This window comes from Eretmochelys imbricata, chromosome 8 (assembly GCF_965152235.1).
Source record: "Eretmochelys imbricata isolate rEreImb1 chromosome 8, rEreImb1.hap1, whole genome shotgun sequence".
Classification (NCBI taxonomy): Eukaryota; Metazoa; Chordata; order Testudines; family Cheloniidae; genus Eretmochelys; species Eretmochelys imbricata.
This window is the reverse complement of record NC_135579.1, coordinates 71,582,702-71,609,038: the sequence shown is the minus strand read 5'-3', so window position 1 is coordinate 71,609,038 and position 26,337 is coordinate 71,582,702. Positions and strand designations below refer to the sequence as shown.

The 26,337-nt window shown below is 38.9% G+C and overlaps 1 protein-coding gene across 1 annotated transcript in view; it reads right to left on the bottom strand.

Moving 5' to 3' along the window:
• Positions 1 to 1,518: 1,518 nt before the first annotated feature.
• Positions 1,519 to 26,337, bottom strand: part of PLPPR5 (phospholipid phosphatase related 5) — a 53,149-nt gene continuing 28,330 nt past the window's right edge. The window contains exons 3-6 of the mRNA XM_077824691.1: positions 25,542 to 25,792; positions 13,111 to 13,287; positions 10,286 to 10,405; positions 1,519 to 1,551 (exon numbers count right to left, since the gene is read on the bottom strand). Of these exons, the coding sequence (XP_077680817.1) occupies positions 1,519 to 1,551; positions 10,286 to 10,405; positions 13,111 to 13,287; positions 25,542 to 25,792 (581 nt within the window). The remainder of the gene's footprint in view (positions 1,552 to 10,285; positions 10,406 to 13,110; positions 13,288 to 25,541; positions 25,793 to 26,337) is intronic.

Sequence of the window (26,337 nt, the reverse complement as noted above, 5' to 3'; positions counted from 1 at the left end):
TCAAACAGTTGCAAACTCTTTTGGGCTCTCCACCTCTATAAAATTACTCTATATGGGCCAACTTCAGCATTAACGGAGAGCTGGATTGCCTTTCCAATGGGTAGGTTTGATCGTGAACAATGAGTGAAAAAGAAGATATGAATGCATGAAGTTAAAGACAAGTCAGGTTCTTACTTACACACTACAAAAATGGTTGGAAAATGCATTAATTTGAAATATGTCCCCTATTATGCTCCCAAGGTCAGTAAGACCCCCTTGTGCTTGATTATATAAGTTCTGGTCATGTTAGCCAAAGAGATCGGATGTTTACAAGGTATTTAGGTGCTACACTCAGCATTGTAACACCTAACTAATTTAGGAGCCTAAATCTCATTTTCAAAAGGGATTTAGGCACATAGGAGCCAAAAGGTTACTGACCACCCTGAACTCAGCAGTGCCTAAATATCTTTAGCAATTTGGGCCAAGATATCTGTGATACCTCTTACATTTACACAGCCACGTTTCCCACAAATTCCCTGAAACAAAAACATAGGGTATAGAAATATGTAAATTGCTTGTTAGGCTAGTTCCCTCCTCTAACCCCCATTCACCTTGACACATGCACTTCCAGCATGTCAGTTGAGTGCCCTGAGATGCATAACACATATTCAGAAGGAGAATATAGACTCCATGTAGTTTCAGTGATCTGCAATAGCTGTACTTCTGATGTTAGTTACAGAAAGAAGCTATCCTGGGACTAAGAATGGAGCCCTTAACTCAGAGTGAGAAATCATTACTAAAAAAGGATATATACCAATGGCCAGAATTTCTATATTTTATCATGTCCTTTATCCTAGCTACAATGTACATCATCCAAGACATTCAGGAACTACATATCAACCACTTGACTACACTTAAGTCAGGAAAATATCCAAATAAACTTTTAATTATGATACAATACTTATTACAGTAAAAATTGGCATTTTTTCTCTTCAAAAGCAGAAGCACCAGTCTTACATGTAACATATGGTATGAATGATATCTTAAGTGAAATACAGCATAATATAATGAGCAAATAGCATTTTAGTACAGAACATAATTTTTAAAAAAATTTTCATACACTGAAATCTGCTCAAATGGAAACAATGTCATGCTGAATTAAAAACTCAGATTTTAAAAATCCAAATCAATCAGAAAATGATGTACTGCTGAATAGATATATGAATAATTAAAATGATAAATAGCCAAAAAAAGGCTAGAGAGGGCATTGTCATACAAACATGACTAGTGTTCAGATTCCCTCCCACCCCCACCCCCATAAATAAATACATAAATAATGGTGCAATGCTTTTGTTGGAAAGTAAAGTGACCTTTTAATATTTAAGAAGTATTTTTCAAATGATGTAGTTTTAATGTTGTAAAAATCAAGTTATAAATCAGACAATTTTTACTGTCTTATTTTCAACACACTTCCGTTATTATGAGTGGACTGTGAAAAGAGATGATGTCCAGTGTAGTGAATATACATCAGCTTCATCATCATGTGATTTCTGCAAAGGCCGTGATGTGGTTCTAGAAATTAAAAAAAAAAAAAGCACACAGTTAGCTATGTATAATCATCATAACAAAGATTATTCCTATTTTTGGCTTTTGAAACATTCTTATGCTTGGAGAGTTTTGTAGTATAATGTAAATAAAAATGTTCCTAATTGCAGTGCTGTCCATCCCTTGCCATAGCAAATCTTTTTTTAAATATTGCAAAAATTGCATACATAAGTACAGTGACCAAAGTAACTCAGTGATATAGTTCTACAACATTTTAGCTTGTAATGTATTTTTCATTTAATAATTTGAATACTTAAATTAGTAGTTTTATCGCTGTCTTATTTATAATTAAAAGCTACATTTCTGGGAATGCAAACTGCTGCCTGACAGCTGATAGTATTCTGTTTTAGTGTTAATTACAATTTTAATGTTGTGTTTCTTTTTAAGTTTAATTGCTCCCTGTGAGCCAGATGGCATGGAATGAAGTAGTGAAATGCTAGAATTCACTAGTTGATAGAACATATTAAAAATTGCATCATTTGCAATGTTCTTCTGTTGCTTCCTTCAACAAGTGTATTCTTTAAGCGTGTGTGTATGTATATGTAACAGGTTTTACTTCACTTTTTACTTAAAACACAAAACAGTAAAAAACTGTAGTGTCCAGCATAATTATGTGGTCCATTGTCATGCTCCAGTCTGAAACTACTTATGCAGGTGGGTAACTTGACTACACTTTCCACAGCATACATCCGATGAAGTGAGCTGTAGCTCACGAAAGCTTATGCTCAGATAAATTGGTTAGTCTCTAAGGTGTCACAAGTACTCCTTTTCTTTTTAACTCACATGAGTCTCATTCACATACCTGCTGAAGTGTTTGCATTGGTCCCTAGTGGTGGGATTCTGCAAGGCACTGACAGCCTATTCTGTGGTACCACCTGTTCTCAACTCCTATTGTCTTCAACATACAATCTCTTTTCTAAGGAATTGTTTAAGCCACCACCATGAAACATGTTTTAAACAGACAAAATGAAACACAGTCCTATTGATATAGGTCCCTATGCATCTCCTCCCATGTGAAAATGCATGGAGGAAAATTTAATCTGGAAGTACTGCAGATTTTGGTGTACTGCTGTAGGATCACATCTTTTCTCTTGCCACCTTCTCATATTCCACAGCAGTAGGACCCCAAGTAACGTGGAGACAGTGCAAGGCAAGAAAAATGGGTAAAGGATATGAAAGAAACTCTGTACATGCCTTATCCTACTGTCACTTAGTTTGACTCTCCTAGGTGCTCCTTCCATCATCATCTCTCTTTGCCAGTAACACTCCTAACTGTGTTCTCAATTTCTCTCAGGCTGTGGGCTGGTTTTGTGACTCATGTGATGGGTTTCAGAGCTCACATAAGGGTCATTCATATTGCACCATCCTTACTTTTTAGGAGGAATTTAATCTGTGCAGGAGAGGAAAGGTGCTGTTTAAAGTGCAAATTTCTTAGCTCTTCCTTTAGACCAGTCTCCTATGGGGATAGGGGCATTTTATGGAAGGGAATGTAGTAGTTACCCATCGGAGGTGGAGAGATGGAACATCCTACCATTACACCCTAGGTCCCTCTACCTCTAACCCCAGTCATGCTGGTGACTTTGTTCCTGGCCTCGCAGCAAAGGGACATAACTATGTTTTATTTAGTGAGGTAGAGGGAGGGGAAATAACCTATGTTTTCTATTATGGATTTTTAAAAAAATACTGGAATAAAAAAGAAAAGCTTTTGGATTTCTGTAAAGTCTCTGTTTTAATGTTACTCAAAAAGATAACAAAAATGCTTTAAACAAATGACAGTTGATTAAATGGCTAGCAAATTACTTTCTCTAATGATCATTTTGGATTATGACAGAACTTGATGTGAAGAAGTTTTCAGAGTTTAACAGTGTTAATACTTGGCAGAGGTTTCTGGACTGTCATCAATAAAACAGAAATAAAATTAGATTTCTGAAATGGAAAACAACATATTCAGATGAAGCTCAGGGAACTATTTACGTACTGGGCCAAATTCTGCTCTCAGTTATGCTTGTGCCACCCCACTGAACCCAAAGCAGTTGTAGGGAATTATGACATTTGGCCTAATGTATTTATATTTGACACCTATTTAGACCTGAAAAATGATACTGTCAACTTAATCTGATTGTTATAACAATAGATAAACTATGTTTAGACAGCAAACGCCTCATTGAAAGAGATTAGAGAAAAAAATTTTACTCTTTTCTTTAAGTAACATTTTCAGAAAATGGGACTTAGGTAATTTTGAACATTTTACCCTTTGCGTACTTGATGATACTTTACATTAATATTCAGTTTCTCCTGTTGTTTTATGTGGATTTTTCACATCGCAACAGAGAAAAGGAAACATATGCTGGCAGGTACCCCTGGTGTAGAAGGTGTAGAACTGAAACTGCTTAGTTCATTGTTTTGAAATGGGCTAGATTTTCACTCTAGAGATACAGTGCTCTTCCACAGAAGTATCCAATGGAGGGGTTAGTGGAACCCGACTGGTGGACAACACTGAGTTTCATGGACATCTTTTCCCTTGGGGGTGCGAAGGAAGCAGGAGTTATGGCCTTCCAAAACCACAGATCCTTGGGATCCCCATGAAAGGGAACACAGTCCTGCAGATAATTGAGCCACCTGCACTTCTCTGGTAGCACACCTACTGTGCATAATCCCCCTGAGGGAGTGAGAGAGAGGGAGAGAGAATGCACAGAGTCCAAGTTTAATGCTGTTTCAGCTGACATTACTTTAGGAGTGGATACCTACTGCTTAAGGAAAAGAGAATGCCAATGACAGTAGCTTCATCCTCCTACCTCTAAAAACGAGCTGGTCACCAAACCCCTAGCTCACACACACAGGTGCCTCTGTGTAGGCTCAGGGCAAAGGGTATCCTACTGAAGAGGAATTCCTGCACAAGATCCTCAGCAAGATCTGCTAACTTAGGATCCCTTCCAGTTATGGAGAGGTTGATCGTGTGAACATCCTTAAAACTTGCCCAGTTATTTTTAATGGATTTTGCAAGATGCCATTTTAAATAGATCAAAAGTAATGACTTTCTTGTGCCAAGACTGATTAGTACTGATGCATGCAACTGTGGCACTGTTCGTGCTTTCAGATATAGCCTTCTCAGACATAGATTCTGAGGAAGGATGATATTTAGAGAAAAAATAGACTCCCTCTAGAATAAGTGACTCTTCAGTTGCTTTACCATGCCCTTTTACTTCAGTTTAGCTTTATTATGACAGAGAATTCAGTGTATGAAATTTGCAACAATACCAGCAGTTAAGGCGCACACAGATGCAACAGACAAACAAAAACACATGCATGAGAGCTCAAATCCTCAAACTCCATGGGAAACAGTTATACCACTCAGTGCTCAAAAGAATTAGGATACAGTTGGGTTCTGTTAAATTTTAGCAGTTTTACACATTGGTACACTGTTTTGTGTTATTTTAAATTGACAGTGTGAAGTTTGTGGAAGCAGAAAGAGAAGATTTTAAACACTTCATGCTTTGTAATTATTCCTTCAAACCAATAAAAACTAGAAAAGTGAAATGCTAAAAGTTAAACCTTGAGTGCAGGTTTCTGGGGAAAAATCCCACGTTTTGTAGCATGTTTTTTATGTATTTAATTTTGATTTATAACCTGCTACAGACTGTAAAGTGCATGTTGTACATGAAAAATTCCACATCCTCTTACTTATGTTTTGTATTTTCCTTTACACAGATTTCACATTTTTAGAGTAGGACATACTCTTTTCTGTTCTATAAAAACAGTCTTTACTATAGCTGGGAATTTTAAAAAAAGCCATTTATGCAACAAAATTTCTTTTTTCAAGACACTTTAAAAAAAGTTCCCACGCTGCCTAGAATGGTGGAGTTTAATTTAAAGTTAATAGAAAAATTAAAAAGAAGCAATTCAGAAAAATTCTGTAGTCGCAGAAAATTAGCTCTCTCATATTTAAGTCCCAACACACAAGAATATCTCCTGGTTCTACAGGAAAGAGATGCATTTTTAGAGAACACAGCAAGTAATCCTTCAGTGAAATGTCACTTCTTGCGAAGTTCTCAACCTGCACAGAAGGCTAACATACGTTATATCTGCCTTTGCTTTAAAGCCACACTTCAACACACTAGTGCGCTTCTGCGCACATACGTTTATTGCCTTATGTGAAGATGTTTGAAACGGTTCATTCGTGTTATCCAGGAGAAGAACCTAATGATGTGTGCTTTGAAGGAGTTTTGTTGTAAAGGATCTTCTTGTTTGTTATCAATATCTGGATTCTGTAATACCTACAATATGTATTTTTACAGAAATCACATTAAACATATTTTCAAATTTCTTTTGTTCAACTGCTATTTCACTGTACTACTTACTGAAACTCAGATGCTGTGATCACGTAATTTGCATTTGAAATAAAACTTTCACATAAACATCTACTTCGAGGCTACTGTAGTGTAACAATGGGAAAGGGATGATGAGAACATACATTCAGATGCTTGATTTCAGTAAAATTTGGAGCTAAACTGCTTTCTATCCTTTTTTGAATGTGCTCTCTCCTGTGTTTACTATACATATTGTTGACATACTGAGTGATCAAGATATAGCCATATGGCCACAAAAGGTCAGCAAAATTTCTCATAAGAAATTTAAACCCATGGATACTGGTTAGGTGGCATGCAAGTGAGAGCAGATCAACCCACAGATTCAAATATGCATGTATGGCTACCTCAGTACTTACCTGGACCTCATCTCCACAGCAATTGAGCACCTCCGAATTAAATAGTAATAAAAACACTCCATCTTAGCATTCTAAGGATAAATGTACTCAGCCCTAAAACAGCAGTTTTGCATTGCTGAGCCAGTACTGGCAATGATCCTTCGTGGGGAGACACAGCACCCACAGCTCACACTCACAAAGACCGGATATCTTTCTTTCAGCACTGCTTAATCACCTCCATGCATCCCAATTAAACAGACTTGCTCGCTAATTAATAACCACTCCTTGCCATTAAGTGGTATTAGGCTCAATTCAGCTTGCTAAGAAAAATTCCAGTTAAGTGTATAATGTCTCCAATAGGTGCACACACAAGGAAGCTTGCTCGTTGTTAAGTCATATAAGGGAGCAATACAAGTTCCCCTGTGCAGCTGGCCATCTCTGCCAGCTGGCATGGAGCTGTGGGGAGTGGCAGAGATATGGTTCTCCTTTCTCTCATTCCCCTTTCTGTGCCCCTGGTGATGGCAATCGGGAGCATTCACTGTGGTCACGAGAGCGCATGGACTGGAAGCGTACTGGTCCTAGCACAAGCGGTTGCAGTGGAGAAGGCTCTGTGCACTCACCTCCATTGGCCGCCCAGGAATGTGCTGGGCGCCATCTAGCCTTATGTGAGGAGTATTGCACCCCGGATATAGGTATTGGGCCTGGTAGCAGAACGTCGGGCAGTTTCCAGGCATAGGAAGTGACAGTATATTGTCTTCATTTATGGGAAGAGATTAATATACAATTCTAGGATGGATGAGCAAACACCCCTTCCACTGGGGCAACAAGTGAAGTCAGTTTTAAGCAAGAGAGTGGCTCCATTTTAGGTTTTTGTTTTGTTTTTTTTTATTGACGAGAAACAGAATAATTGAAATGTTTCTCCCCAGCACTGCCTTGGTCCATGGCAACATGATCCTGTCAGAGTTCTAGTCAGGCACAGTAGTGATTTGCTGTCATTAAGTTATCCTGACTACTGCTACAGCAGCATGTAAACTGATAATAAGGAAAAGAGATACTCCAATATTCCAATACACGCAAAGTCAGGATTTCGATTTAGGATAGTCACATTTGGTATATGCTTATCAACAGGTGAGGGAAGGAAAAAGCGTCGTGCATGCCAGCTTTCAAGCTTGCCTTTGTCTCCAGAGAAGACCATATTATAAGAGGTTAGCTAGAAAACAAAAAAATGAGTCGATAATAAAAGCATCTAGCAAGAGATTGGAGTTTGAACTAATTTAGCCATAAATTAGATTAATTTTACACATCTCTCTACTATTTATTATTAATTATGAATTACTATTTGACTGTTTCTCTGGATCCTATCCAGAACTGTAGGGTGCTCCAAAAATTTAAATCACACCACTGAAAATTTAAAAAATTTCAATACAAGACTTTAGTTCATCAATTATTTTCCAATGATAAATCTTCCAGTTAACTTATTTTCTGAAAAAAAGAAAGATGATTTTCCCACTGCTTAAATCATCCTTCAGTCTTCAGCCTCTCTACCTCGGGACCCCTAACGTGCCTAAGAATCTGAAAGACAAGGTGGACTTTGCAGCAAACCCTGGGCTTGGGCTGAGCCGGGAGGGAAATGAATTACAGTGCTGAGGACTCTCATGGAAAATACCTGCTGCTATCCCGCAAACTGAGAATGCACCACAGATCTCAGCTGAGGGAATATGAGTTGGAGAGACAGGCAGTCTCCAAACCACTCACAAATGGTGGACACATTCTCTCAGGCAGAATGAAGGTATTACGCTCGCAAACTCATCCAGTGGCTTCACCCAATCCACCATTACATAAATCTTGCCTGAATTAAGCCTCAGACAGATATTATTGGATGAGATGGAAGAGGGACAGCGAGGAAGAAAACAGTAGCTTCTATGAAATCCTCACCCCAGAACAGCCAGGAGAGAAAGGTTTTAGTGGCCTGACTGGATTTCGATTAATAGGTCAGCTCTGTGCAGAGTTAAAATGTGTGACCTATGATGGCTCCTGCCCTGCCTCACTGGCTTTTAGCCTAGGATAACACAGCACAAAAATAAGGGATGTTTTCTTTTACTAACACAGTCTGTTTTAGGCTAGCTAACATCTTGTTTTGTTTTGACACCCTATAGAGAATTTACTGAATGGAGTATTTTGAAGGTATATATTCATCAGCTAAATGCAAATGAGACTGTGACCTCCTTATAACAGAAACTCAACACAACTGACCTAGACATATGTGGTTATAAAAGGCATGTTACATAATTCTGAAAAGATATCTGCTTTCTCTTCCAAGGAAATGAACCAGAAACTAGGGTCTCATTCAGCAATCCTTACTTGGGGGGGGGGGGGGGGGGCGGAAATCTCATTTTCAAGTGATGGGCATGTGATGTGAATTGGTTTTAAAAAAATGCATTTTTTTCTTATGCTTAATACAAAGAAGTACATTAATAGTAATTTGTACTAAAGTGAACTCCAATGTTTGTAAATGTAAAACTTTGTTTAAGTGTCCTGCAGGATATGAATTTGTTTACCATCTTCAAATGAGAAGAGAAAATATTTTAACAAGTAATGACAGAAAAGCTCATTATAAAAATTAGATTTACTTTAAAATTTGCATTAGTAGTTCAAACTTTCCTTTAGGTAAATATGTCTGGAGTATTGTCGTTCCTTAGTTATGTTATCTGTTTCAATGCCTGCTCGCTAACAGAATTGTTCTGGCATAGCCATACCTAACATTTATATAACAGAACAGCATCTTTGCAAAAGCAAAATTTTTAGTACAGCAAGATAACATTAATTTTAAATACAATGCAATAGTTAATCATGCCAAGCATTCTGCTGTACGCAAGGATCCTGTCACTAGTACGTGCTAATCTAAAATCTGATTTGTTTTGGCAAAAGACCACAGCTTTTCTCCAGTTACTGTGCCACTGGTGTATAATGCATTTTATCCTACATCATCATCACTCTCATTTAGGAGGTATACCTAGTCCTTCCTGAAGCAAAGATATCATTGAACCTGGTCTGCAAAGTTAACATACCCAGAACTTTCACTTACTTGAATGGGAGTTCTGTACATGGGGTGAAAGTTGTCCGAGTATACAAGACCAGTGCTACACCCCCTTGCACCTTTTCAGCCCTACACAGGGATCCATTGGCTGCGCACTCCTATATGTCACAGAAAAGGTCACTGCACTGACCCCACTTAGACTTGTGCTTTTATGTATATAAGTAGCCCCCGCACTGTATGCAGCTGGCTTGAAGCAACTGCATAGCAACCCTACATGTAACCTGGGGCTTGGGTCACAGATTTCATGACTCCAGCTGCTCCGTGTTCCACACAATCTCAGCCTGAATACTCAGTGCCGGTGTCTATTAAAGGATCAATTAGCATAGTTAAGGAAGTCACTGAAATCTTCACCCTCAAATCTCCTTACCTGAAAGTCTTTCGCTGTCAGCATCCTAACACCAGCACTCAGCCCTAAATCTGTGGGATGTTAATTCAACACCCAGTTGACCTGAACTGATGAGATGGAACATGAGAAGTGGATTGGTTTCCGATGTAACCAAACCATAAAGGGCATGAATGGAAAATGCAAGTAGCACGTGCTCCCGCCTTTGCCCATTTACTCAGGGGTGTTTCACAGTCACATTGTACATGACCTGATGTGTCTGCAGCATTACTAGGCATGGCTGTGAGAAGGACACATTGCCGTAATCGTGTCTAGGGGCTGGCAGACTTCGCATCATTCCCAAAACACAATTGCTAGAAGGGTCTCACAGGGGAAGCCTCATGTTCTTTTCCCTGCTTCTAAAACAAACACTCTTTAATGGTAGCATTTCCTGCTACCACTCTACTGAGGCAGTTTGGGATACAGGATACAAGCATCAATGTTCAGTCAATCCAGAAAAGTTAGCAAAATCACCACCACATTTTGGTATTTAAAATGAAACCGTCTGGATAGACGTTACCTTTTCTAAAGGACTTTCTACTCGTGGGATGCTGATCATTGGCATCTGGGCCAGATTATCCATATGAGAATTTTCATGTTCTGGTTGTCTTCCTCTAAAATTATTTACCACACATACAACCTAAAAAGGTCAGAAGGTAGTTAGAATAATGAACAAGCGTTTTACTTATTTGAGCCTGATCCTGAACTCCTTACTCAGGAAAAACTCCTACTGACTTCAGTAAGAGATTACTGTAGGAGAACAGAAATATCAATGAAATAAAATAAAGATACCCACTTTGTCCTCCTGTACCTAACCCTCTAAATACCAATTATTTTTAAACTATCCTGAGTTCAATGAACATTTTACCACAGTGGAAAAGTCAGGAGTGGACCCACTCTCACCAGAAGCAACGGCACAGTAATTCTCGTGAAGGTAACATAGTAAATGTGACTAAATGAACGAGATTGACTGAAAGAATCATGTGAGCATGTTAGTCAGATTCATGTTGACAAAAAGTCTTTAATATTTCAAGAGGATATTATTTTAAACAATATATTGTCCCATGCATTATCATAGTACAAGCGACCTTCCTAAAAGAAGATCTGTTGCTGATGTGGAAAAATAATAGTAATTTAAATCTCAAACTAAGTATATGTTTAAATCAAGTTTTATCAAATAAATGCACAGAAAGCACAGCAACAACACTGAACTCCTATAAAGATTAATAAATATTGAAGTCCATGATAGTGTTTCTCACACAGTATAATTTAAATGCTTATCATTTGGCACTATCCTGACACCAAGATGAGCATTCACAAACACTTCCTCTAGAAATGGGTATAAAAATCAGTTGTTTTATTTTATTAATTGTTTGTATAGTATGTTCTCAACTTGTTCACTCACTAGGCTTTTCAAAATGGACGGCTGGACTTCTGCAGAGTGGAAATTGATTTTAGTGACAATGGACTAGTTTGAAAGACATTTTTCAAAATGTTAAACAATTTGTCCTGCAAGTTATCGGAGTATAAATTAAATGTCTTGATCAAAATTTATTTATATTCCCTTTCCAAAAGCTAATTAATAAAAATGCACTGCACTTTTTTCACATTTATTGTAGAGTGTCATTTATTTTTTTAAATAAATACTTAATCAAATGGAGGGATTTCTACCATGAATGTCTGAATAGAAGGATGATATTCACACAAGTTTGTGTGGCTTGTTTTCCCTTCCCCGAAACAGCTAATGAATAGTCAAACATTTAAACATCACAATTTTTTATTGTTCCTTCTAAGACGTCATTGTAGGCTGGGGGTTTTACCACTGAACCTCCTCCAAAATCTAATTAAATCTAATGTCCCTACCAGTTTTATAAGGACTCATGCTGTATGGCAATAGCAATGAAATATGTAAAACAAGTACATGTTCCTTGTGGTGCTACAGTGGTGCTAGCTGAATAGAGAGCTAGCTTAAACAGCAGGCAAGGAATTCTCTTAGAGTAGAGGATTTCCCATGTGATAGCTCAAAGCCACCTGTTCCTGACTCTCTTGGGTAGGAAGTATATGTGGCCAAGTGTCTTACACTCCCTCCCTTGATCCTGAGCCAACAGGACCACCCCTGAAAGGGTTGGAAGTGAGGGGGAACAGCATTTTAGAGATGCCCCAAGGCTGCTCTCAAATGTATCTCCAGGATCAGGAAGGTTGAAGGTGGGGTGATGGCTTTACACTCTTTGGGTTCTGAGCCCAGCGTAGCTTGGTCATACCCAAGGATTACATCCAGAGTGTTTCTTAGGGGAAAATATATATAAACTTTTGGGAGGATGAATTTAGTATGAGTGAAAGGTGTCAGAGAGACAGACCTATAGGGAATTTGAGTGTAGATCAGCATCTGTGCTCTTTCACAAACTTCAATTCTCTATTGCGATTGTCAATAAAAGTGTTCAAGAGTGGTGGTGGTGTTGTGATATGGACATTTGTCCACATTAACTGAGACCGGAGATCTGGGTACCATAATAAAGTTGCATCCAATTCCAAAAATCTCTCCAAAAGAGAAAGGGCACCTTTTTATATGCAATATACAAACCAGATACCAATTGCAGCATCACTAATGGCTACACTTGCAACAACAGAAAACCATACATTAAATCACTCTGTCGGCTTCTATAGGATTTAAAGCTAAATTAAGTCTTTTATTCTGGTAAACCACATAATTTTCAATTAAATATAAATGAATACAAAGTAAATTTACCAGATTGTTGTTTTGTTTCATTTAGCCACGAAGAGCAGCATTATCAATCAGTTAATACAGCACTTTAATGTTGTATAATGAAAATCAAGATTGGATGTCATTCTAAAAGAAATGCCCTAGCTCAACAAGTCACAGGCTTGATGTATGAACTATGGCATGAAATTTTATGCCCTCTGTTCTAAAATCTATGCATCTATGAAAACTGGCATTTTAGTTAGAAAACTGAGGCCCGCCTCGAAGTCTGGCATTTTAGTTTCCTGTAAAAGAATCTGAGGCATCAATACTCCCATTAACAGCATAAAATTACACATGGAATTCTTTAATGTGATGTAGACATTTGTCCATGTGAACTGAGGCCATGGATCTGGGTCTCAGAATATAGGGGCATCCAGTCCCACAAGAAAAATGGCATCTTTTTATATGCAATATACAAACCAGACACCTGAACTGCAACATCACTAAGGTAAGAAATCAGGGACCCAATGAAGTAGAGGAGAGTTTTGCCATTGACTTCAATGGGGCTAAGATTTTACCTTTTGTCTCTCTCTCACCCACATCCAAACACACACGCACACACACACATATATATGTGCACTTACCAAAAACACTGCTATTGATATTCCAATTATAAATCCTGCTATCACATCTGACCAGTGATTTCGATACTCGGCTACTCTGTTGATACCAGTAAGAAATGCCAAACACATTAAGCCTAAGCACAGAACAGGTTTTGCAAGCCTTGTTCCTCTGGCTTTTATTGTGTTGGTAATATACATCTGAAAATTAGAAAAAATGAAGCATAAGACTATAACCTCTAAGGGAAATCTTTGTCGTTTGGTTGGAAAAGACAACTATGCATACTTTGATTTTTGTATAGAAAAAAAAGTAGGGCTCATTATGCAGTACATACCAGTTTCATTCTCTTTGTACCCAGAGATTAGATGGGTGCATTCTTTACATAGGATTCCACATTACAGACATTAAAAATAAGAGTGGCACATGATATGGCTATTAAAAATCGTACATAGCTGTCAAATGTACATTTTCCTTATTGGTTTCCCTATGTAGTTTACATTCTCATTGCTTTACATTCTCTCTCTCTCTTTTTATTTTATTTTGATAACTCTTAAAATACAGTTAAATGGAAACGTACCAATCTCCAGTTATTTTAAAAACAAAAACTGGTCTTGCAGTGTTATAGCAAAATCTTCAGATTTCATATTGTGAAATAGGGTGGCAGCATTTTAACAATATGCAAGTCCCCTCCCATACCGTGCAGCATATTAAATATACAATATATAGCAAAACCTCAGGGATTATGATTCAAGGCCCAGTACAAGTGCAAAATCCTACCCACAAGACACCTGATGTTCAGAGTTTAGCCTTGCCCAGCAAAGAAATCCCCTTCCAGCTACTGGCATGAACTAGCTCTAAACTCTGTGCATAGCAATAGTGAGGAGGAAGAGAGGGTCTCCTGAGAGTCTGGCCTGGGTGTTAAGAAGACTGGGAATGAGGCTCTGGCTGCAGGGTTGTTAAAGTTAAAGCTGAGCAGGTGAGAGCTCAGGGATTTTGCAGGTCACTCACATCTCCAGAGCTCCAATGCTATATGAGGAGGACCTGGCTTTCCCACCCCAAGAGCCAGCCCTAGCTTTACTTTAGTGAAGCTTCAAAAGCATGCAAAAGAGAACCATTCTCTTGTGCATCTTAGGAGTCAGCGTAGCCAAGTCATGTGATTTTATTGCAAGTCTTGTGATACGTGATGTTCATGGGGTCCTAGGGTTATGCTAGACTCTCAACCTCCATTAAAAATAATGGCAAGTATTTAGTTCTCATGATTGTGGAAACAATCTGAAAACATGACTCTTTAAAGGCTGAAAACCCAGAAGGCAAATAAAAAAAAAAGAACCCCAAATGTATCATTTTTAAATCTCATGATTTTATGCCAGTCTCATGCTTTTTCTTGGGCAGCTGACTCATGATTTTTGAACGCTTGGTGTTGCCAGTACTGGAGACAATGCTTGTCCTGCAAAGCTCCTGACCTCTCAAGGCAATTGCCTGTCCCTCACACACCTGCATGTGAGCAGCTTTAAAGAGGGAGACTTGTCCATTTGCCTGTTGCATAATCTGACGGTACATGGGGATTTACCAACATCGAGAATTATACCACCACCACGACTACATTTTGAAAAAAGAAAGTGTGGCAATTTCTGAAATCCTGGCTGGACAGTATACCTGCACTCCTCAGATGTACACTGAAGGCAATTAGTGACAATAAATCTCATTGGGTGAATAGACCTAGAAGCTGAAGCTTTTGTATTTAACAGCAACTTTGCATGCCAAATTCTCCTAAACTATTTCCACCTCCGATCACCTAATTGTCTCTATATAACATTATCAGTGCTATCACCATTGCAGTGATTTCTGAGGGTGCAGCATGTCTGCACTAGTGGTTTGTAATGATGCAGCTACATCTGTGTAGCTACACTGCTTACAATCCTGATATATACAAGGTTTCAGGCTTCAATAGACCCACAGAAGTAAATTCCAGAGCTGTAAGCTCTCCGCTGAGAAGGCCATGTTTTCAGTCCTCCCCCAGCTGTTTAATGTAGGTTCTATGACTGATTGAAAGCTTTTCATCCATGCTATTCATTGGAAAATTGGGGTTTTGACAAAACAATTTTTTTCAATAAAAGTATTTGCTTTCTGAAGAAAATGTTGATTTTTTGTCTAAAATCTGAAAAACTCCAAACCACAAAACTTTTTCATTTTTGACAAAAAGGTTTTTTTTTTCCTGTGTAGAATTAAAAATAAAATAAACATTTCTAGAGATCTAAGCCATATAAAGCTTCATGGATGAAAGCCAAAACCTTGAATTACACAAGGAAACAGGTAGGCAGAACTGGAGAACTGATGCTTTATATTTCCTATGAATGACAAATGGCTAGCCCCATTCTGTACTACCTGACGCTTCCAACTGATTTTCAGGTGTAGCCTATCACACAGCACTGCAAGAGTCTAGTCAGAAGATAAGACAAGTATTTTATGAGTCTATCATTATGGGAGCAATGGTGAGCCATGACTTCTAAGCATAGGAGATAATAGTCAGACTTTGCCAAAGGCACATCCCCACTCCCATTATCTTGAATCCCAGCCCCAAACCAAGAGCTAGAATGTGCTCACTAAAGACAGAAATCACCAGACACAAAGGACATGTGAGTTTGCCACTATAGATCCATAGAATATGATAAATGCCAAGTACTTTGCTTAGAACATGAGAGGGAGAAACATAATATAGAGAAAAAAATCAACCACCAAATTAGGAAACTTAAAATCATGGCAGTACACACACAACATACTTTACATGCTGCTTAAACTTGCTCATCACTGACCTGTAGCATAAACTGTATGATGTACAGCAAGAAATCATCATACATATAGTTATTGCAGGCATAGAACTGACCACGAGAATAAGCATTTTAGGCTGTATTCCCAACCCCCATTCCTCCTCCCTTTCTCCCTCACTCATTTTAGGAAACTTGTTTTTCCCTTTACTTAATCTTGTTTTATCTTCACTTCTCATATTTCTGTGTGCTACGGTACTGAAGTCAAATATCGATGAGACGATGATTTAAACTTCCAGCAGTCTTTTGTCAGCTATTTTTTTCAGGTACTGAATATCCAAACCCACTTCAAGTACAATGTAGTCTGGGTTACCCAGTGACCCTCTATTTTAGTTCCCCAGACTAACTGGGCATTTTAGTACTTTACAGTCACTGCGAGCCACACCATGTAACACAGGACTCCATTCACCCTGGGATCAGGGAAAATATAGCAATATCTTAAGTGCACAGCAGGACCACAAGAATTCAAACATAGTTTAGATAGTTTTGACAAGAGAGCTGGCAGCAGGTTACCCTGGTTCAACTCTGCACCATGGGGTATTAAGTCAAAATTACTACTTCTAAGCAAATATCAACTAAATATAAGACTTTTCCAAAGGCAAGTGACGGTGATGCAGATCAATTGTCGATGCTCTATTCTCATCGCTCCAGAAAACAATCTTAACTTTAACTCAGGTGTCAAGAACATTACAATCTAAGGGGCCAATTCTGTTGTGGGCCAAGGCCCCTGAAATCCTTTCTGGATTCAACACTTTGCAGGAGGTGTTCAGCAGCACTTTGCACTCCTGAACTCCTTAGTCAGGCAAAACACCCACTTGAACAAAATGAGAGTGTTGCCTGAGTCAGAAAGTGCTGCAGGATCAGGCCCTATAGGCATCCTTGTCCTCCTTGGATAACTAATGATAAGTTCCACCTTCCGGGTCCACTGATAATTACAGTCAAAATGGTAATGCCCCTGGCATTCTTCAAAATGGTAACCTGAGAATTTTGCCAATACGGTCACCATTTTTACCTTATCTTTATACCACAGGCACAACTGATTTTACAGAGGATGAATCGGGGGAAATAGGAACCTGTCTTTAGACACTCCCTTCTGCCATTGGGCATTTCAAATTTGCAATGTTCTCTGTAGACATTACAAACTAGGAATCACAGCCATCCGTTTCTAACATTGATTTCCTACAGTTTTGGAGGAATATAGTCTGATATTTAACTTAGTCGAAAATTAGCTTTGCAATATATTTATATATAATTAAATATGTTTTCTATTCCTTGTCCTGAAGCAAAGTAGCATTAAACAGAGTAAACAAATCGTTTACACGATAAACATGCTGAGTTATTTTGCTATGGTGAATAAAAATGTTAATTTTCATAAATATTAAATTCATCTCAACAAAGGGAAAACAGCTCAGTGAATTAAACCCATGCTCTCATTAGTGAGGCTGAATGATGTTGGATGAATAAAGCTACTTACTGAAAATGTTTTTCAGTTTATTTCAAGGACCAAAAGTGTGGGAAAATTAAAAACAACAAAACCAAACTTTGTAAAGTAATCAGCTTAGCAAAAGGGCCAATAAACAAATTAGTTTATACTTGTAATATCAAGGATAAGTGTCCTGAGATGACCCACAAAAGAACTATCACAGACCGCACTCTTCTCTCTCTCTTTCTGTATCAGTTCCTTGTTAAATCCTGATCAGCTGTACTGCTATTGCTAATCTTGCTTTTTCCTGAACATGGGTCTAGCTGTGTCAGGATAAGATGTTACTTTGCACACGGGGACATGGAGTCTGTAAGAAAGTGACTAGTCATGTGGTGATTTTGTAGACAACCGTTTACTAGACATTCAGTAAAACACTCATGTTGCTTTCAGTCCTCAAGGTATTGGAATTCAGGTTGCCAAAGCCGCTTCATAAACTGAAAGAACTATCTAGAGCCAAGTGTTTCCAAAAATAAATATTTGCTAGTTCATTTTCTTTTGAGTACATTGAAACAAAATGCTGGCATCATAAGCTGTATGGGAGATTGTACTTTTGATACCTATATTCTCAGAACCTGCCAATAGTGTACTATATTGGTAACCTCTCTCCAGAAAAAAAAAAAAAAAACTCCACTTACTTTCAATGAACCAGATTTTTAAAGGTATGTAGGCACCGAAAGATATGGGCCTTAGGTATCTAGGAACTTCTGAAAATCCCAATCCCAAAAATGAAAATGTAGACGCCTTGTTTTTAATCAAGATTCTACCAAGAAAGCTATTTTGCCTTGCATGCTTATATTTTCCAATGGTTATGTCAAAACCTATCAAGTGTTTTGTGACAATCTAAGTATAGCATATTCGTTACTTTTCCCTTGGTCTCATGGGACTGTAATGGTTTTGAGACACACCGGCAAGTTATAGAATGAAGACCTGCCTCTTATAAATCCATAATGCCTTTCTGTAGTCTAATTGTGATTAATATGCATATTTCTTTTAAAAAGAACTTTGTATAATATTCTTTTCCCCCCAAACATAATATATTACACATTTGTTATTTTCAAAAATTAAGAATTGGTTGTAACCATCAGTACTGGTTGGTTATTGAAAATTGGTTGTAACCAGCAATTCATGCTACTGCCACTAGAGGTCAGAATGATCATCATCATTATACCCAATAAAAAGAAAATTGTTAAATGTAATCCTCTGTTAGGGCTGTGTCTTTAAAGATCTAACCAGGAGAAGAATGACCATATATATTGTACATGTTAAGATTTTAACAGGAAAGTTTCCAGCCAACCCTGCCCAATATGTAACAAAATGCTGGTTTTATATATCCTGTACACACACATTATGGGGTAAATGAAACAATCCAGAAACATACGAATGAAGAATAAAAGATAAACCATGTGTCAAACACAGGACAGATGACCTGCAGGGTTACAGTAAGAGCTTTCTCTACGCTTTTTCTTTCAATGATACTACATCCTATTCTCCTTTACCCTCCACACACACACACACACTGGATCAAGATATCCCATGGTTTGGAGTCTCCTCACAGTTGAGATGGTCCTAGACTGTAAGTCAAGCCCTGTGAGGGTGCACAGCCTAAGGGAGAGAAGTACTCTTACATTCTCTTACATTCCTGAGCGACTTCCCCAGATCCTACAGCCAGGTGTGCCGCGGGAAGGATGCGCTGTCTGCCGGCTTATTCCCTCCCACTCCCTCCAGTGCTGAAGCAGATGGTGCCAAGCAACGGTGTGCAGGGAAGGATAGTCATTGGTATGGACCAGTGGGAAATTACTGCCCCCATGAAGCAAGGGTGAAAAGGAAGGGAATCAATGTGCTGTCACTTACTCTGGGCAGAGTTCAAAAGCACAGTCTAGCCCAAGACTGTTTAACATACTGTGTAGAAACAGGCAACTCCTGGACTGTACAGATAAAAGAGATCATATCTGCACCATCTGTGGGACATGCAACCACCATATAGGTTGAATTTGCAAGGAGTAGGATACTCAGATGAAAGAAAACAATAAAAAGGAATGCAAAAGTTTTGTAGGTAAGTAAATGGACTAATGAGCACCATACTGCAGGTTCAGAGAACCCTATTCCTGTTCTGATATTCTTTTGGAAGCTGTCTCCAACTTCTTGGTCTACACAATAATCACTGGGCCAAATTCAGTCCTGGAGTAACTCCATGGCCATGTCCTTAGGGCAAATAGAAAAGATGTCTGTTTTCCAATATTCTGAGTCTTGCCGCAAACAAAAGAGTTGCAAGACCTACAGAAAATTCCTCAGGTCTTCTGTTATGATACTCAAACCTGCACTTCTTACATAGCATTGAAAATATAAGGTGTTATTAGAAATCTTATTTGTCCACTTTAGAGATGCTCAGAGTGTAAGTTCTGGGAACTTTTCTGAGGAAGGCATTAAGTAAAATAATGTAAAATTTCCTAGAACTTGTGCTAATCAATTATTCAGAACCACAGGATTTAGGGTTCAGGATTTTCTGACACACATAGCACTCAAATTACTAATTCTCAGTTTAGTCTCCAGTGTTTTAATTACTGAGTCATGAGATTTATAAAATGTGCTTTTCAGACTTCTAAGACTACAAGCAATACTGAAATACATTAGTGAAATAAACAAACATTAACATGGACTCTAACATCACAGTTCCAAAGAACCACCTCAGCTTCCTCCAGTCCTCCCTTCAGGCAAAAACTTGTGCAGGTAGGTATGCCTTCCAATATGCCTTGAACACCCACAAAGTCAGGCTCTTGTGTCAAAGGGGAGAGCAAGTTCCAGGGTTGTGGGCCCTTCAGAGAAAATGCTCTGCTACAAGCCTTCAGGCAAGTAAATCTGCGGGCTGGTCTACCTCATCTGATCTCAACAGGTGGGGAATAATACAAGGAGAGAGGTGGCCTGTTATGTAGCCAGGACCACAGCCTTTATAGATCTGAACTAACATCTTGAAGTCCACGCAAAATCAACTGAAAGCTAATTCAGACAATGGAGCACAGGTGTCACGTGTTCAGTGTGAGACACACCAGTAATAAGTTGGCAGCCACACTGGACATTAGAAGAAGACTCCAAGTGGTCTTCAGGTGTAGTCCCAACCCCAGATAAACTACCATTGAAGTCATTCAGCCTGAAGGTGATAGAGGCATCTAATATCTGAGGCAAGATCAGTATCAGAGAGGAAAGGTTTTAATCTTCATGCCCATTGTTGGAAACAAATCCCATTTGTGGATACTGCTGCAACTTGACTTCCAAGAGCAGCCAAAGTTTCAAAAGGACCCTTGTGTTGTACACCTTACTAACAAAAGATGGACAGCCCTATCTCTCTCTCTCTCAGTCCTGTGAATACTAATGCCACCATCGTATCTAGATGTTTCCCATAGCTATCACCATTCTTCCATCTTGTCTGGATTGAGCTTCAGACAGCTACCTATTATCCAGACCCCATTAATCAGACAGGGAAAGCTGAGAGACTGCACCATCTGGATCCGATAAGAGATGCACTGAGGTGACTGTTACCATCATATTGATGGCAATGGAACCCAAACTCCCTCACTGTCTCCTCCCACAGCCTTATACATGCATTAAACAGGAAGGATGATGACACTCTCTCAGGACAGAACATCAAGTGCCCAACATTAGGATTTCAGAGAAAAAATGGAGCCACTTTACACCAAATTCAATCCCTGCCTAGAGCACAGCCATGTCAACACTTCACAATCAATGATATCAAATGTAAGCAATGGATCAAAAAGTTTTTCCAGCATCAAGAAGTCAAATAAAATGTCCTGAGATGATTCCTTACCATATCCAGTCTAGATCCAATTAGAAAGGGATCTAGGAGATCTTAACACTCTAGATATTACTGTAATCTTAAAAACTGAATTTGCCTAATGGCCTTCACCAATGCAATAAAAAAAATACAGAACAAAAACCGAACATGGACTGAATATTTTTCAGATGTGTAAGTCCAAAACATTTTAATCTCCCAAATGGAACTAAAATCTCTCCCAAGTTGCAACTTGCAAAGATCAGCCCCTACATTTTCAAAGCAGAGCGACAGTTGTTAGCCACATGACTCTTTAAAGTCTAGGAGAGATCCCAATACACTGTTTTGAAATTTTACCCAAAAGACTCATGACTTCTTATTCATGTGTTCGGTTATGCATATATTTATGTTTTTTCATAACTGATGCATTTTAATATGCCCCCAACTTAATGAGACCAGACAAAATTTCAGCTTATTCTACTAGGTTTTGCTATTTGTTTGCATGTCAAAATTCTGGTGATATTATTTTGTTCTGTTTAACAGACTGACAGTGGTTACCTGACACATCCAACAGTGTTAGCAGGGTTGATCCTGTTGGGAAAGGGTTCTGATGATTTACAGTAGAACCTCAGAGTTACGAACACCTCGGAAACAAAATGTTATGGTTGTTCTTTCAAACATACAGCTGAATACTAACTTACTGCAGCTTTGGAACTTCACTATGCAGAAGAAAAATGCTGCTCTCTTTTTTTTTAGTAGTTTATGTTTAATACAGTTCAGTGCTGTATTAGCTTTTGAGAGGGGGTGGGCAGGTGGGGCATGTCTCTGCTGCTGCCTGATTGTGTACTTCCGGTTCCAAATGAGCTGTGTGGTTGATCAGTCAGTTCATAACTCTGGTGTTCTTAACTCTGAGGTTCTACTGTACTGAGGCAGGTGACTCATTACCACAACTGGATATTAGGGATGGGGAGTGACTCTCTGGAAAAAGAAGGATCTAGTCTCTGGGCTGAGCAATCTTTAAAGAGGAGCCCCAGGCGTAGCCAAGCCTGGATGGAAGGTTTGGATTGGATTTTGTGTTGTTTCATTTTGAGTTTTGTTTTGGGTTTTGTTGTGGGGGGAAAACTCTAGGAAAAAGGGTAAGTTTTGAATCACTGCAATCATCTGTGTTTGGAGAAGGCAGGGAAGCCATCAGGCCACATTGCTATAGTCCAACATTTCAGTTGCTAAGGCCATCTGGAGAAGTCCCTAGTAAAGGAAAGTTCAAATATTAGAAATAAAATTGTTTGAGAAGGCTGCGCTTTCAGCAGGAGGGAATTCAGAGTTGCCATAGCAGCCACCCACGTGCAAAAACAAAACAAAAAACAAAAAAACACACCGCAAAGGAGTTAGCCAAAAAAAGAAGCTATTGTTAACAAGCCATTCTTCTCAGATACTAGGTGACAGGGGCCATAGATGTTTGTCAATAGACCAAGATAGAAGACAGCACAAGTAGGGTTCCTGAGTTTAGGTTTAAACACATACACACTGATTCGTAAAAATCACACCGAACCTGCTTTGTTTACTCCACCTGCTCTTAGGGTGAAATCACTGAAATAGTTCCTTGCCTGTTTATATCCTAAAGTGTATTTAGTGCATAGCTGGCTGGAATGCAAAGGGAGCGAAACTGGGATGCTGCAACAATTCCCAAACAATACTTCTGGTAACAAACAGAAAGCAGAGGGAAGAGTTCAGCTCAGTACTCCAGTAATGCTAACGGCTCATGTCAGCCTGGCCATTACGTACATACCTGATGCGCATAGCTGATTCTGTGCATCCTCTGACTACCCCTGCTAGCAAGGCTCTCATGGAGCCCCAGACACAAATTAACACTTCCTCCCAGATGAGTAACTCTATGGGAGGTCAGCTGACAAGAAGTGGGTACATATAAATATCAGAACAGCCATCCCAAATCCCAGGACATTGCACTTCTTACCTTTACATGTACTAAACTGGACTTTCTAGCTTTAACAATGCGCACCACAAAGCTTTTATAAAATGAATGATGAAAGCAGGAAATATGAATTAAAAATTTAAAAGGACAAGTTTCTCCCTATGTTGTACCTTGTACTTATATTTGTGTCATGACTTAGGGGGTGAATTGCATCATGATCATTCAATGGATACATATGATCCACCACAAGATAATTCAGAGTTCAATTCATGTCACTGTTTTATAGCACTGTTGTATAATTAACTATACTGATATATATACAATGCAAAGACATATGTAGTCATGATACCCATGGGCTCCATTCATTTCTGAAACCAGAGAGAAAAGCGGAAAACATGAAATAAACCCCATTTATTTGGTTCTCTGACCTTGTCACCTGCATACTTGCACACTAACTGCACCAGAAATACTTCAAGCACTCCAACCTTGTTAATCAGTTTTCCCGCACAGCCACCAGTATCTTCTTAATAAACCCTACAATAAAAATGTTTTCTTCTTTCTCATATCAAATAAGAGTAGGAATTGAAAATGACACAGGTCTGAGGACCAGGACTTGTATTACTCAGGTCTGGACCACTGGGAGTTTGCAAACTGTCAGGGCTACAACAAAATGGAAACATTAGTGATATGTGAAATAAAGCATTTATACTTTGCTCTGATGATTCACTAGATATTGGACCTTAAAATCCTGACAATTTTTTTTTAAGGAAACTTAGTCTAGAATTGTTTGGCTTTTAAAAAATATATTAGTACTATTTCTTTTTCTTTTGCTCTGCAGTGGCTGTAGCAGCTGGTTTTCTTTAGTTACTGTGACTCATGGTTACAGTTTTACAGATGGATAAGACAAATATAGAAGTAAGTTTAAATGAGTGAAATGATGCCTCAGGTATGTCCCCAAAGCAAGAGAGATTGCTGAACATGAGTGTTGCTCTTTCCTATAGTTGAGATGGATGTTTTACTGTTTGCGTCCCTAATTATTTGCAGATAACACTCTCCTTGTTGTAACGTTGATCAATGCTCCTAGAGTACTCAAGGAATTTTTTGTAAATGCTACATTTAGTGCTGGAAACACTAATTTATTGGCCCTAACACAGTTTCTAGAAGCGCAAGAAGGTAGTCTAGGAACGATGTCTCAACGTGCGCTGGGGGTCAGTGGACATAAAGGGATGCCTGCCTGTAGGAATTCAGTTGACAAATATAAATTGTCAGCTCACTAAAGGTTTTCTAAATATAAATAAGTTTAAAAAATAAACATATCCAAAGACTACCCCATTTGAAGGCAATAGTTTATCTAACGATGAAATTATCTATTCAGCCCTGTGAGGACCACAGACCTATACATTGCCTTGGTGCTCAGATGTTATGAGCTTAGATTAGACTAAGAGGCTCTAAATTGAGGCCCTGTAGGTGACTATATTCAGAAGAAAAATGTGGAGTTGGCTATGAATTGAAAATGTGCTCTGTGAGCTACACCCTATGCTTTTTAAACTGTAATGTTTGAATCAGCTCCATTGCTACTTTCTCCTCCACTACCTCCCACCACTTCTTCTACGGCCTCTGCAGCAGCTCTGGTGTGATCCAGGTCTACCCAGAGCAGCTCCTGTCCCTGCCCTGCAACAGATGCTCAGCAGTTCCCCTGCTGGCCACCAGCTGTGTCACAGGAGAGGGAGGAAACAGTAGTTCTGGCTATTTCATTCCCTGCTTCCCTGGCCAAGAGAGCAGGGTAAGGGCTCACCTGGCTTCTCCTGAACCCCAGCAGGGGATTTACAGATGCCTTCCCTTTGGCACAAAAAGAGCAGAACAGGACAGGAAATCTGCTCCAAAATATTGACTATGGCAGCTTTGTCTTTCTGAAAGATGTCTGGTCCTCAGGCTGGACACCACTAGATTAGATGCACACACAAAACTCCATAGTAACTCCACTGAATTCAATGGCGTTACTCATGATTTACACTAACGTGAGTGCAGAATTTCACCCAGAGAGGTTCTCTCTTTGATCACTGTTCTATTCCATTACTTAAGGATGAACAGAACTGCCTTTTAAAAACAAACAAACCTGAAACATATTTTCCTTTTCATAAAACCAATTCCTCCTCAAAATTTTCCTTATTAATCTCCCTACTTCTAGAGCCTATGAGAGTTGTATCCATGTAACCGACAGCAGAATTTGGCCTAAAGATTCAAATTTTCGAAGGAGCCTCATTACTTTCACACAGTATTTCACATCTAAGTTTTAGTGGATGAAAAATCTCAGATATGTGACCTATTATTGATAATGATCTTAAATTCAAAAAGTAATAAAAATATCTCTGATTGCTAATATACAGTCTATGCTCAAAATACAATGAAATTACATGGTATGATGTACTTACAGTCAGATACGTAGCTGTATATACACTGAGAGCTGCTTCTTTGGATGGAAATGTTTTTCTGGCTCTCATAATAAGGTCTGGGTTTCCAGTGCAGGCATGTGCACCACTGATGAACTGTGTGAACTGTTGACATCCAAGTGCTGTATAGTTGGGTTTACAAAGTGCAAGAAAATGTGGTGCAAGATTCCCTGTTACTACTTGTCCAGCATTTACAAAGATATCTGTAGCAAACAGTCCAAATGCATAGATTCCTAAAGAGGAAAACAAAGTTAATTTCCTACTCCAGTACATTATATTGTAGCTCTATTATTTATTATTATATTAATAATACATAAGAACGGCCATATTGGGTCAGACCAATGGTCCATCTAGACCAGTATCCTGTCAGATGTTTCAAAGGGAATGAACAGAACTTGGTAATTATCAAGTGATTCATCCCATCATCCAGACCCAGCATCTGGAAGTCATAGATTTAGGGACACTCAGAGCATGGGGTTGCATCCCTGACCATCACATGTGTTATGTGAAGGGGAAAATAACACTTCCTTATTCACTTTTGCCACACCATTCATGATTTTATAGACCTCTAGCATATTCCACCCCCCCCCCCACACACAGTCACCTCTTTTCCAAGCTGAACGTTTCCAGTCTTTTTTAATCTCCCCTCACATGGAAGCTGTTCCATACCTTTAATAGGCCCTACCATTCAAGACAGCTCAAAGCACCTCACACACATACTAAGGGTCAGAGGGTGGCATTAAGCTCCAGGCTTGTGCTGGAGATGGTCCATACCCAC